The sequence below is a fragment of the Stegostoma tigrinum genome, chromosome 17, assembly GCF_030684315.1.
Source record: "Stegostoma tigrinum isolate sSteTig4 chromosome 17, sSteTig4.hap1, whole genome shotgun sequence".
NCBI classification, from domain to species: domain Eukaryota; kingdom Metazoa; phylum Chordata; class Chondrichthyes; order Orectolobiformes; family Stegostomatidae; genus Stegostoma; species Stegostoma tigrinum.
In genome coordinates, this window is record NC_081370.1 from 8,540,163 (window position 1) to 8,552,697 (window position 12,535).

Below are 12,535 nucleotides of genomic sequence, written 5' to 3' on the forward strand. Positions count from 1 at the left end.
GTTGGGCAGAAGGGCCTGTTTCCACACTGTAGGGAATCTAATCTAAACACATGGAAAGGTGTCAGCACACCAACACAGAAGCTGACAGATGACCTTAGAGGTTAACAAAATCATAAGGGGCATGGATAGGGTGAATAGCCAAGATCTTTTTCCTGGGAGAGAACTAAAACTAGAGGTAATACGTCTAAGGAGAGAGGGGAAAGATTTAGGAAGAACCTGAACGATAGATAATTAGGAAGGGTTTAGAAGGATATGCCATATTCTGGCGAATGAAACTAGGTTAGATTGGGATGTCTAGTCAGTGCGGGCGAGGTGAACCACAGGGTCTTTTGTTTCCATGCTGTATGACTCATTTTCACCTCCTAATGGGCTCCATTATCAGAGATAATGGGAACTGCAGATGCTGGAGATTCCAAGATAATAAAATGTGAGGCTGGATGAACACAGCAGGCCAAGCAGCATCTCAGGAACGTCGGCTTTTGTGCTCCTGAGATGCTGCTTGGCCTGCTGTGTTCATCCAGCCTCACATTTTATTATCTTGGGCTCCATTATCAGCTTGTCTCATTACCTGGCTAAGCATTATTCATTCCTTTGTCTTAGATAACAAAGTGTGGAGCTGGATGAACACAGCTCGCCAAGCAGCATTTTAGAAGCACAAAAGCTGACGTTTCGGGCCTAGACCCTTCATCAGAAAAGGGGAGGGGGAGAGGATTCTGAAATAAATAGGGAGAGAAGGGGAGGCAAACCGCAGATGGATAGAGGAGAAGATAGGTGGAGAGGACAGTATAGGTGGGGAGGGTCAGTCCAGGGAGGACGGACAGGTCAAGGGCGCGGGATGAGGTTATTAAATAGGAAAGGGAGGTGTGACTTGAGGTGGGAGGAGGGGATAGGTGGGAGGAAGAGCAGGGCTGGTTTTGGGATGCAGTGGGGGAAGGGAGATTTTGAAGCTGGTGAAAAAATCCACATTGATACCATTGGGCTGCAGGGTTCCCAAGCAGAATATGAGTTGCTGTTCCTGCAACCGACGGGTGGCATCACTATGGCACAGCAGGAGGCCCAGCATGGACATGTCGTCTGAGGAATGGGAGGGGGGAGTTAAAATGGTTTGTGACTGGGAGGGGCAGTTGTTGAGTGCAAACTGAGCGTAGGTGTTCTGCAAAGCAGTCCCCAAGCCTCTGCTTGGTGTCCTCAATGTAGAAGAAGCTACAACAGGTACAGCGGATGCAGTATACCACATTGGCGGATGTGCAGGTGAATATCTGCTTGATGTGGAAAGTCATCTTGGGGCCTGGGATGGGGGTGAGGGAGGAGGTGTGGGGGCAAGTGTAGCACTTCCTGCGGTTGCAGGGGAAGGTACCGGGTGTGGTGGGGTTGGAGGGGAGTGTGGAACAGACAAAGGAGTGGCGGAGAGAGTAGTCTCTCTGGAAGGTGGACAAGGGTGGCGATGGAAAAAGGAGGAAGTGCTACACTTGCCCCAAAATAACTCCAATCTCTCCATGTAACTGGAGACATAACAGCCCTGGTACTCCTGCTTGAAAATATCTCTGTATTCTCAACAGTTTAGAAATCCTTCCTCAAGTATGGAGCTCAGTACTGACCTCTTGCTGACACCAATACAGTGTTTTTTATTAACATTTTATTAGTTTTTTTGTTGTACTCTATTCCTTTACCAATAAAGCCCATGATACCATTTTTAAAAAATATTCTTTGAATCATAGAATGCCTACAATGCAGATAGAGGCCATTCAGCTCAGTGGCTATCTCAACAGCATCCCAACCAGACCTAACCCATTAGTATATTGCCATTATCCCACATTTACCATGGATAATTCACTTAGTCTGCACACTCCTGGACATGATGAGGCAATTTAGCATGGATAATCCACCTGGCCTGCACATCTTTGGACTGTGGGAGGAAACTGGAGCACCCAGAGGAAACCCACACAGACATGTGAAGAACATGCAAATTCTACACAGACAGTTGCCTGAAGCTGGAATCAAACCCAGGTTTGATCAAACACAGGAAAACAACACATATGGACCAAATACTGAACTACAGGAGCAACCATCCCAACACCCACAAACGAAGCTGCATTAGAACATTATTTCAACGAGCCACCACACACTGCAGCACAGAGGAAATACAAAGAGCAGAAGAAAATTACCTATACAGCATATTCAAAAAGAATGGGTACCCAATGAACACAGTCCACCGAGTTCTCAGCAACAAACCCAAAGAAACAGACAAAACGCGCCCAGAAACCATAACCACTCTCCCCTACATCAAAGACATCTCGGAAATGACTGCAAGACCACTCAGACCTCTTGGCATCATGGTAGCCCACAAACCCACCAACATACTCAAACAGCAGCTAATAAACTTAAAAGACCCTATACAGACAACAAGTAAAACGAACGTCATTTACAAAATACCTTGCAAGAACTGTGACAAACACTACATTGGACAAACAGGCGGAAAGCTAGCCACTAGGATACATGAACATCAACTAGCCACAAAACGACATGACCCGCTATCACTAGTATCCTTACATACAGATGAGGAAGGACACCACTTTGATTGGGACAACACATCCATCCTAGGACAAGCCAAACAGAGACACACACGAGAATTCCTAGAGGCATGGCATTCCAACCGGAACTCCATCAACAAACACACTAACTCCAAATCAATCTACCACCCTCTGAGAAAATGAACAGGAAATGACATCACCGACCCAAGGAAACCTAAACACATAAACAGAAGGCGGGACATAACACCAGCACTTCACCGGAGGCTCACTGCTGGTGTTACCTAGAATGGTGACGAAAAGTCTTAAAACGAACGTTCCAGCTCAGCGAGCAAACTCACATCCAGAACATTCAAACCCAGGTCCCTGGCTCAGAGGTAGTAGCAATGCTGACTACTGAGCTACTTTGCCGCCCTTGTTTTTTGTATTGTCTTTCTCTGTCTCTGGGCTCGGTCTTTGCCTATCTGCCTACCCTCTTTTTCGGACTACACCTGCCACATCTTCAGCATTTGGACTACTCTTTCCCAGCCATTATCAGCTCTAAAGAAGGGTCACCCAACTCAAAATGTTAATTCTGCTATCTTTCTCCATAGACCTGCCGAGTTTTGTTTTTGTGACATTAACCAGACATGCCATGACAAGATATTTTTCTGCACAGCAAGTTGCTGTGATCTGGAATGCATGCACAACAATGTCAGAAGCAGACTGATTTGTTCTGCTTCTACTTCAGTAGTAATATTCAAATGGGTTTTGCATAAATATTTGGTTGGCAGAAAATTAACATGTCTTTCGGCTCAACCCCTCTCTTGATGCATCCTTTGCTTCCGATTAGGCATGTTGTTTGCCTGACATCCAGTACTAAATGAGCAGAAATCTCTTGTAACATCAGCAAAACTGCTATCACTGCTTTCAATCCACACCACAAACAGAATTCCACAGCTCAGAATCAATCAGGAGATTTGGCAATGTTCAACCTCAGCAGTCAGGGTTGAGGGATTGACATTGATGAGGCTGAACATTGCCCAGTCTCCAAATTGACTCTGAGCTGAGTTTCCTACCTAAAAATCAACTCCTGTAACAAGACCCGCTACCGGGAATCTGGTTGTTTCGCCGAGCTGATTGGTTTTCGTGCAAACGTCTCATCTCCCTTCTAGATAACATTGTCAGTGATGTCAACATCAATTGAAGCGCTGTTGTTCTGTCCTGCTTTCTCACAGTGAGCAGTCTTGCTTCTGGTTTTGTACCGTGGTGGTATGTTGATGGGGTCTATTTCAAAATGTTTGTTAATTGCATTGGTGGTTGAAAACCAGGCCTCCAGGAATTCTCATGTTTGTCTCACTCATCCCAGCACTGTAACTTTGTCCCAGTTAAACTGATGTCTTTCCATATTGGAGTGTATTGAAATGAGGGAAAGTTGGTCATGCGTTTTGCTGCGAGTTGGCATTCGTGTATCCTGGTGGCAAGTTTCTGCTGTCTGCCCAAGTAGTGTTTCTCACAGTTGCTGCATACAGCTGTAAAATACTACATAGCAACTGCAATAAACACTACATAGGACAGAGAGGCAGGAAACTCACCACCAGGATACACGAACACCAACTCACAGCAAAATGGCACAACCCAACTTTCCCTCGTTTCAATGCACTCCAACATAGACTGGGTGAAAGATACAGTATGAGGACAAGCAAAACAAAGACAAGCACAAGAATTCCTGGAGGACTAGTTTTCAACCACCGATACTATTAACAAACATGTTGAAATAGACCCCATCCACATATCACTACGGTACAAAACTGGAAACAAGACTGCCCACCATGACAGACGGGACCATATAACTTCAGAGCAGGACCGAACAACAACGCTTCAACGGAGGCTACATCATCTCGGTGATGACACTGAGAAAGGAAACAACACATCTGTATGAAAACCAGTCAGCTCAGTGAACCAACCAAAAACTCAATCTGCAACCCAACCTACAGATCTTCATTAAAATATTGGAGACCAGCTACTGCCACCTGTTACCTAGCTTGTTTTTAATTTTTCTTGAGCTTATAGGATGTTGAAATTCTCAGTTACATCTAGACTTGACTATTCCAAACTGGCCTCGTCCCAAGTTTTCTCACTATCTTCACAGATTTATGTCCATACCATAAGGTTCCTCTGTTTCGGCACATCCTTTCAAACTGTTCTGTTTAGATCATATTGTCTACTGATCTTTTCCAATCAAAATATATTCCATGTACTAAATTTCACTTGTCTTCGTTCATTTCAACACCTTTAAGTCAGTTATTATTTTTCCCTAGTGTTACTACAATTCTGAATTAAAACTTAACAGCTTAACACAAGACCACTTCACGAGCTTGGCTGATTAAATTAGCCGGATGTAGCCACTGCACTGACTTCACGCTGACCATGAGACTTTTGACACCTATTCCCACAATTACCTTGACCATACACCATCAAACCCCTCTTCCTGTAAAGACTCTATTCCATTCTCCCTGTTCCTCAGTCTCATTTGTTCTCACGATGCCAACTTCAACAAGGAGCCCCTGAACTGTCCATCTTCTTCCTCAAACGAGGACTTCACAGCACCAATACTGTGTGGAGCTGGAGGAGCACAGCAGATGAAGGGTGTAAGCCAGAAACGTTGACTTTCCTGCTCCTCTGATGCTGCCTGACCTGCTATGTTCCTCCAGCTCCACACTGTATTGATTCTGACTCCAGCATCTGCAGTTCTTGCTATATCCCCAGCACTGTAATTGACAGAGCCCTCAGCTGGGTTTGACCCATTTCTCACACTTCAGCCCTCACTCCATCTCTTTGCTCCCACAACAGGGATAGAGACCCCTTGTCCTCATCCACCATCCCACCAGCATCTGCATCCAGAGGAACATTTGCTACTGTTTCTGCCAGGTCCAGTGAGATGCAACCACCAGACAGACATTTCCCTTCCCCTCACTTCTCAGCCTTCCACAAGGACTGTTCCCTCTGGGACACCCTGGTCCATTTTCGTTTCCTCCCAACAACACCACTCCCTGCCCCCATAGTCTCACAGCACCTTCTGTTGCAACTGATGAAGGTCTAACACCTGCCCATTTACATCCTCTCTCCCCAGTATCCAAGGACCCAAACATACCTTCCAGGTGATGCAGTACTTTACCTGCACTTCCCACAATCTAGTCTACTTGGTTCGCTGCTCACAATGTGGTCTCCTCTCCATTAGGGAAACAAAGTGTAGACTGGGTGACACACTGGTTCCTGTCCCCTACCATTTTGACACACCACCCTGATGCCTGGCCAACATCAGGGCAGCACGGTGGTTAGCACCGCTGCCTCACAGCGCCAAGGTCCCAGGTTCGAAACCACTCTTGGGCAACTGTCTGTGTGGAGTTTGTACATTCTCCCCGTGTCTGCATGGGTTTACTCCGGGTGCTCTGGTTTGCTCCCACAGTCCAAAGATGTGTAGGCTACGTGGATTGGCCATGTCAAATTGTCCGTAACTTTCAGGGATGTGTAGATTAGGTGGATCACAGGGGTATGGGTCTGGGTGGGATGCTCTGAGGGTCAGTGTAGACTTGTTGAGCCAAAGGGCCTGTTTCCACACTGTAGGGATTCTATGACCTCTGTCTCTGGCTTGTGTTCCAGTGAAGGTCAATGCAAGCCGGAAGAACAACACCTCATTTTCCACTTGGGGACCCTCTGAACTCAATATCGAGTTCAATAATTTTAGAGCCTGAACAGTCACGGTCACGGTCACGGTCCCTTGTCCCACACACCAGGCCTTATTATCACACAGCCTACCAGTACACACTACCCGTTGTCAGCCATTAACAGTTCCACTGTTTTGTTCCTCTTCCTTCCTCTCTCCCTCTTACCCTCCTGACTACCATCAGTCCTGAAGAAATGTTAACTCTGATTATCCTCCACACAACCAGCGGGAGCTGGATCCCCGTTTTCCTTACGACACTGTCGCTCCAGAACCAGCGGTCTCACGGTTACCAGGCGTCATCGGTGACGTTAACCCCTGGGCGGCCAATGGGAGGACTGGGGGCGTGGAAAATGCTTGACGGGTTTCTATGGTGACGTGCGGCGGCGGGTGAAAACGTCAGTTCCGGTCCTTTCCTGCCTCTTGCATCAGCATCAGAATGGAGGCCGGTGAGAGTGAGTAAACGCGGGGGGCACTTAACAGCATCCAGGCCTAGGGAATGACTTCTCTCAGCGGCTTCCTCACACTGTGCATGAAGCCTGAGTCGGCCTCTTCAAGATAGTTGTTTCTCGAGCTGGGTGCCGTTTAATCTAAAACCCAGCCCGCACTGTGTACTCTCATTTCTTGCAGCCCGAGGCTCCAAAGTGAAGGGGAAAGTGGGCTGATATACAGTGGGTTAGCACCCGGGTTTGATTGCACCCTCGGGCGATTGTCTGCGTGCGTTTCCTCTGGAGACTCTGGTTTCCTCCCTCAGTCCAAGGTTGTGCAGGGTTAGGGTGGGTTGGCCATGCTGAATTGCCTCATATGTCCAAGGACGTGCAGGTTATGTGGATTGGCTGTGCTAAATTGCCTCCTAGTGTTCAGGGATACGTAGATTAGTTGGGTTAGCCATGTTGTCCCATGTTTATGAACACTATGGATTCTATTTTTGTTATTAAAAGCTCTGATTGTAACTGGCTACAGTTGATTCCCACTCTGTAATTTAGATGATGTCAAGTATAGTTTCAGATGGGCTAATCTCATATTAAATGATGAATTACTGTTCTGGCCAATGAAATAACTGGCAGATCATGACCATGGAAATTTATGCATAAGTTTTTACTTTAACTTAACATCCTAATATGTTTGATTATGGTTGCTTATCTGCATCATTAGGGCTTTTGCCTTTAAAGAGTTTCATGTCGAGCAAAACGCCTCTGAATACCTTCTGTTGTTAATCCAGAGTTTATCCACTATCAGATTAATGCAGGTTACTGAATCATAGAATTTTACTGTACAGAAGGAAGCCATTTGGCCCAACATGTCTGTACCAAATCTGGAAAGAACTACCTAGCTAATTCTATTCTCTACCCTTATCTCCATTGTCCCCTGAGTTATACACTTTCAAATGTATATTTCTGAAGAAAGGCCCTGACCTGAAATGTCAACTTCCCTGCTCCTCTGATGCTGCCTGGCTGCAGTGTTCCTCCAGCTCCACACTGTGTTATCTCTGACTCCAGCATCTAGAGTTCATGTATCTCCGAATGTACACCAAGCTCTCTTTTGAAACCTCCTATGAAATCCATCTCCATCACTCTCTCAGGCATCGCATTCCAAATCCTAACAATTTTCTGAGAGAAGAAGTTTCTCCTCCTTCTCAGTCTTCTTGCTGACTGTCTTGAACTAGTGACCTCTCCACGTATCAACCAGTGAAAACAGAATATAATTCTTTACCCTGTCGGAATTGTTCACAATTTTGAACAGCTTTAATAAGGCCACCTCAGTATTTTCCGTTCCGTGGAGAATAAGCCGAATTTCTCTCATCTTTCCTTGTGTCTAAGGTCCCTCATTCCTGGTGTCATTCCAGTAAATCTCTTTGAACTATCTCCACGGCCTTGACATCCTTCATTAAATCTTCCAGAACTGAAAACGATGATCCAAATGTGGCCTGACCAATTCTTTGTAGAGATGTAGCATCACTTCCTTTTATACTCTGTGCCTCTATTTATAAACCTAAGGATTCTGTAAACTGCCTTCACAACTGTGAACCTCAACCTCCCTCTGTTCCTGTACTTCCATCATATCTGTAGCATTGAGCTTGTATTGTCTGCCCATGATTCCTCTACCAGGTTATTCCTTCAGAGTTTGTATAACTTAAATGCGGAACCTTGGGTTTGTGACATTTACTTCCATGTTTCAATATGGATGTCAAAACTGTCATATTATGGATGCTAATTACAATATATTTCCTCAGTCAGGTTGTTAATAAATTCATGTTCACTATTTATCACAAAATCTATGATAACCACAATAGCGCCATATCCAAAGTGGTATTTGATGTTAGTGACATTTAATTGAGGGATTGGGAATACATTTATCATTTTTCAATGGAATCAGAACTTTTAGTACGTACACTTCATGCATTGAACCCAGTTTCTCTTTCACTTTGGCTTGTGGTGGCAAACTATGAAGATGAATGGTGCCATCCGTTAGATTAAATGTTGACCAACCTCTGGCAGGAATCCACGTGAGTCATGTAAACTGTGCTGAAGTTTAAGGTTAGGTACTTTGGTTGAAAAATGGGGAGAAAAAATTACTGGTGGGAGATTTGAATATGCTTGCATTCAAGAGAATCTGTACCAGAGGTATAGGAAGTGAAGATGCAGGACAGCAAGCAGTTGGGAAGGCAAATACTGCAGTAGGTTCTGCTTCATGGTATTAGCTTATAAAAGTGAAGGAGTCCAGGGTACAGGTGAGACTACATTTGTGTATGTAGGTTATGTGTCCTTCCTTAAATAAAGATAGAACTTGCCACAGATTGTGAACTTTCTTTGCACAGTGTTTGTTTTTAGATGAGAGTTATCCTGCATGAAGGGATTTAGCAGATTATGCCTGCATTCTCTGTCATTTAGAAACATGTGAGGCTATCTAATTGAAATAGAAATCCATAAGCACTTGACTGATCAGTACAATGGAACTGTTCCCTCCACACAATTGGAATTAGGGGTCATCCATTTTGGATTGATTTGAGGGGGAATGTTACTACTTAAGTGTGTGCAGATCTTTGGAATTCTACATTCCAGAGAACCGTGAATGCTAAATCATTGAATACGTGTAGGTTGGCAGATTTTTGATTTTGGGTGCCAAGAGAATTAGGGCATTTGGGGATTATATTAGAAACTGCAGTTGAAGTAAAAGATCATGAGAATATTGAATGATGGAGCATGTTTGAAGCAACAGAACGGCTTACTCTAACTCCCTCTCTTATATTCTCTGCCCTTATGTTTGGAAAATTAAAGTTAAAGTTATAATGTAATGTGATGTGATTAACTGAATTATTCTTGACTTTAAACACTTTCTTTTAAACTACTGTCTTAAAATTGTTATATCTAGTGAAGCTGATAGTTTGATATTGCCAGGTCAGAATCTTGTATAGTTTTTTCAAATCCCTTCAAACTTTTGAACCTCCAGTTGGTACAAGCCCAGCCTGTCTAATGTTTTCTCATAAAACACTATTACATGTTAGTCTGGCAAATCTTCTCTGAACTGTTTCCAGTGCATTTACATCATTCCTTAAATAAAGCGACCAATTCTGTAAACATTAATCCTGATGTAGTTTAACCGGTACCCTTTATAACTGAAGCATAACTTGCCTACTTTTCTGTTTAATTCCCCTTTAAGTGATAATATTAGCTTTCCTAAAGTTACTTGCAAACTAATCTTTGCGATTCATGCATTGGAGCACCCAGATCTCTGTGTATCTCCAAGCTCTGCAATCTCTCACATGTAGATGGTATGATTCATTTTTTATTCTTCCGGCCAAAATGGGCAATTTCACATTTTCTCAAAATATACTCCTTTTGACAGATCTTTCTCCATCAATGTATCCAAATCCATTTTGTAATTTCCTTATGTCCTCTTCACAACAACCTAACTACCTACCTTTCAGTCATCAAGTCAAGCAATCATACTGCCAATCCCTTCAGTGAAGTTAATCATATCAGTTGCAAAAACTTGATACAATGAGCATTTAACACTGTGGCACATGGTTCATTACATCTTGCAAATCAGAAAATGACTTTTAAATGCAGTGTGAATCCAGAGGGAGGCCTTGGCACCAATTTGCTCGAGTCAAACCAGGAAATAATCTCAGATTTACTGTATATGGAGGGTGAATTTCTGCAGGAACTCTTGGCTTTTCCTGCTGTAGCTTGGATGGTAGAACCACGGAAGAATGAGAAAAATGCTGCTTTTACTCTTTTTCTGAGGTTAATGGAGATTATTGCAAAAATATTATGATGGCTGAGCAGAAATACACCTACACAAATTGCCCTGTGAAATGTTATGTTGGTGCAAACCAGAAACGAAATGATCAATGACTGTTCCATCTGTTTCTCCATCTATAGATATGAACAAACTAGCTGATTAGCTTGTCCCCGCCTCCCTAACCTGTTCTTCCTCTCACCTATCCCCTCCTCCCACCTCAAGCTGCACCTCCATTTCCTACCTACTAACCTCATCCCGCCCCCTTGACCTGTCCATCCTCCCCGGACTGACCTATCCCCTCCCTACCTCCCCACCTATACGGTCCTCTCCACCTATCTTCTCGTCTATCCATCTTCGGTCCGCCTCCCCCTCTCTCCCTATTTATTTCAGAACCCTCTCCCCATCCTACTTTTCTGATGAAGGGTCTATGCCCGACACGTCAGCTTTTGAGCTCCTGAGATGCTGCGCAGCCTGCTGTGTTCATCCAGCTCCACACTTTGATATCTTGGATTCTCCAGCATCTGCAATTCCCATTATCTCTGATCATTTTTATCACTTTGTTTTATTTTGTCAGGACCTGACACTAAACTAGTACCATTGAGGTGCTTAAAGAATCTGAAATTACGGGCTAGGCTATTCATATGTTGATTAACAAGCTATTTCAATGGGGCGTTGACAATTGGTGTGTCAGACATCATTTAGACTAGGAAAGCCAATCGACTTGCCATGGGAATACTGGGGGAAGTGCAAGAGAAGGAAAACAGAAAACCTGGACAAGACAAAATTGGAATTATGATTCACAAAGAACTCTGTATCCCTTATAAGTTTGTTAGTGTGCGTCAAGTCTGTTGTACATTACAAACTCATTGATGCCACTTTCTTTTTGATTGGCAAATTACATCTTTGCCCCCCCCACCCCCCCAAATCTGTGACTCTTTTTTGTAAATCTTGAACTTCTGCAAGTGCAAACTGAAGTTCTAAGTGCTGAACGCTCCCAAAATGAATTGAAATGTGCTGACAGGATAGATATGGGACCAACGTGCTGCTGGTCTGTTGGAGCAGTTTGGTGCTAACCCAGGAAAAGAGGTTGATAACTGGAGGCTGGAAACGTGAAATTCGTATATCTTTGAACGGACAGAACCTTTTTGGTTCTGAAGTTATGTACGTCTCCACGTTATGTTTTGCAGCTTCCCAGTACAGCAAGTTCCTTGGTTTATCCACTGAAAGTAGAACGAAGGTTTTGAATGATCACCTTGCTGAGCGGAGTTATATCGGTGGCTTCACATTCTCACAAGCTGATGTGGAAGTATTCCAGTCACTTCCGAAACCACCTCTTGATCAATACTTCCATGTGGTGCGGTGGTACAGGCACATTGCAGCAATTTGGGACTGCACCCAAGGTGATGCCAAGACCTGTGAACTCCGCACATGTGAGTAGTGAGCATCTGGATGGCTGTTCACAAGGAGCATCTGGGCAACCACAGACAGTATGTGCTTGCTGAATTGTTGCCATGATTTTCTAAAACATTGCATTTTAAGACTTTAGTTTTAAAAAAAAATCATTCTCTAGAGATGGAGCCAGGTGGCAAACAAGTGTTTATTGCCGTTCCTTATTTATTGTGAAAAAGTGAGTTGCCTCCTTGAACTGTGCCATGCAGTCCCAGTGGTGAGAAAAATCCCTGTGTTTCTGTTAGGGAGTTCCAGGATTTTGACCCAACAATGAAGCAAAAACTCTGATTTATGTCAAAATCAGAATGGTGTTTAACTAGTAGGGGAGCTTGGAGCCTTGCGCCTACTGCATACCGTACATATTGTAGAAATCTTGGTTAGTTGTTGTTGTTCTAGCTGTCTGTCCTGGAAAAGCTTCGGAGCATGGTTAGTTTGGGAATGCAAGTCTTAGATGCTAATGTCAAGCTAATAATCTTTGTTGTTTTGAATAAGCTCAGCCATTTCAGTAATCACATTTTTATATGAATTGCCTGAAGTCTGATATTTGTGTTAGTGGCGATCTCAAGAGGGGGTCAAAATGGATTGCTTGCTCAGCATTCTGTATGAAGAT

At 43.9% G+C, this 12,535-nt stretch overlaps 1 protein-coding gene across 4 annotated transcripts in view; it reads left to right on the top strand.

Annotated features, from left to right (window-relative positions):
- The first annotated feature begins 6,627 nt into the window (after positions 1-6,627).
- The window catches only part of cars1 (cysteinyl-tRNA synthetase 1), a 75,846-nt gene continuing 69,938 nt past the window's right edge, over positions 6,628-12,535 (top strand). The window contains exons 1-2 of one of the 4 annotated variants that reach the window (XM_048545290.1): positions 6,628-6,686; positions 11,664-11,906. In XM_048545290.1, the coding sequence (XP_048401247.1) occupies positions 6,671-6,686; positions 11,664-11,906 (259 nt within the window). In that variant the 5' untranslated portion in view covers positions 6,628-6,670. The remainder of the gene's footprint in view (positions 6,687-11,663; positions 11,907-12,535) is intronic. The other 3 variants (XM_059651920.1, XM_048545292.2, XM_048545293.1) reach the window with 3 other exon arrangements.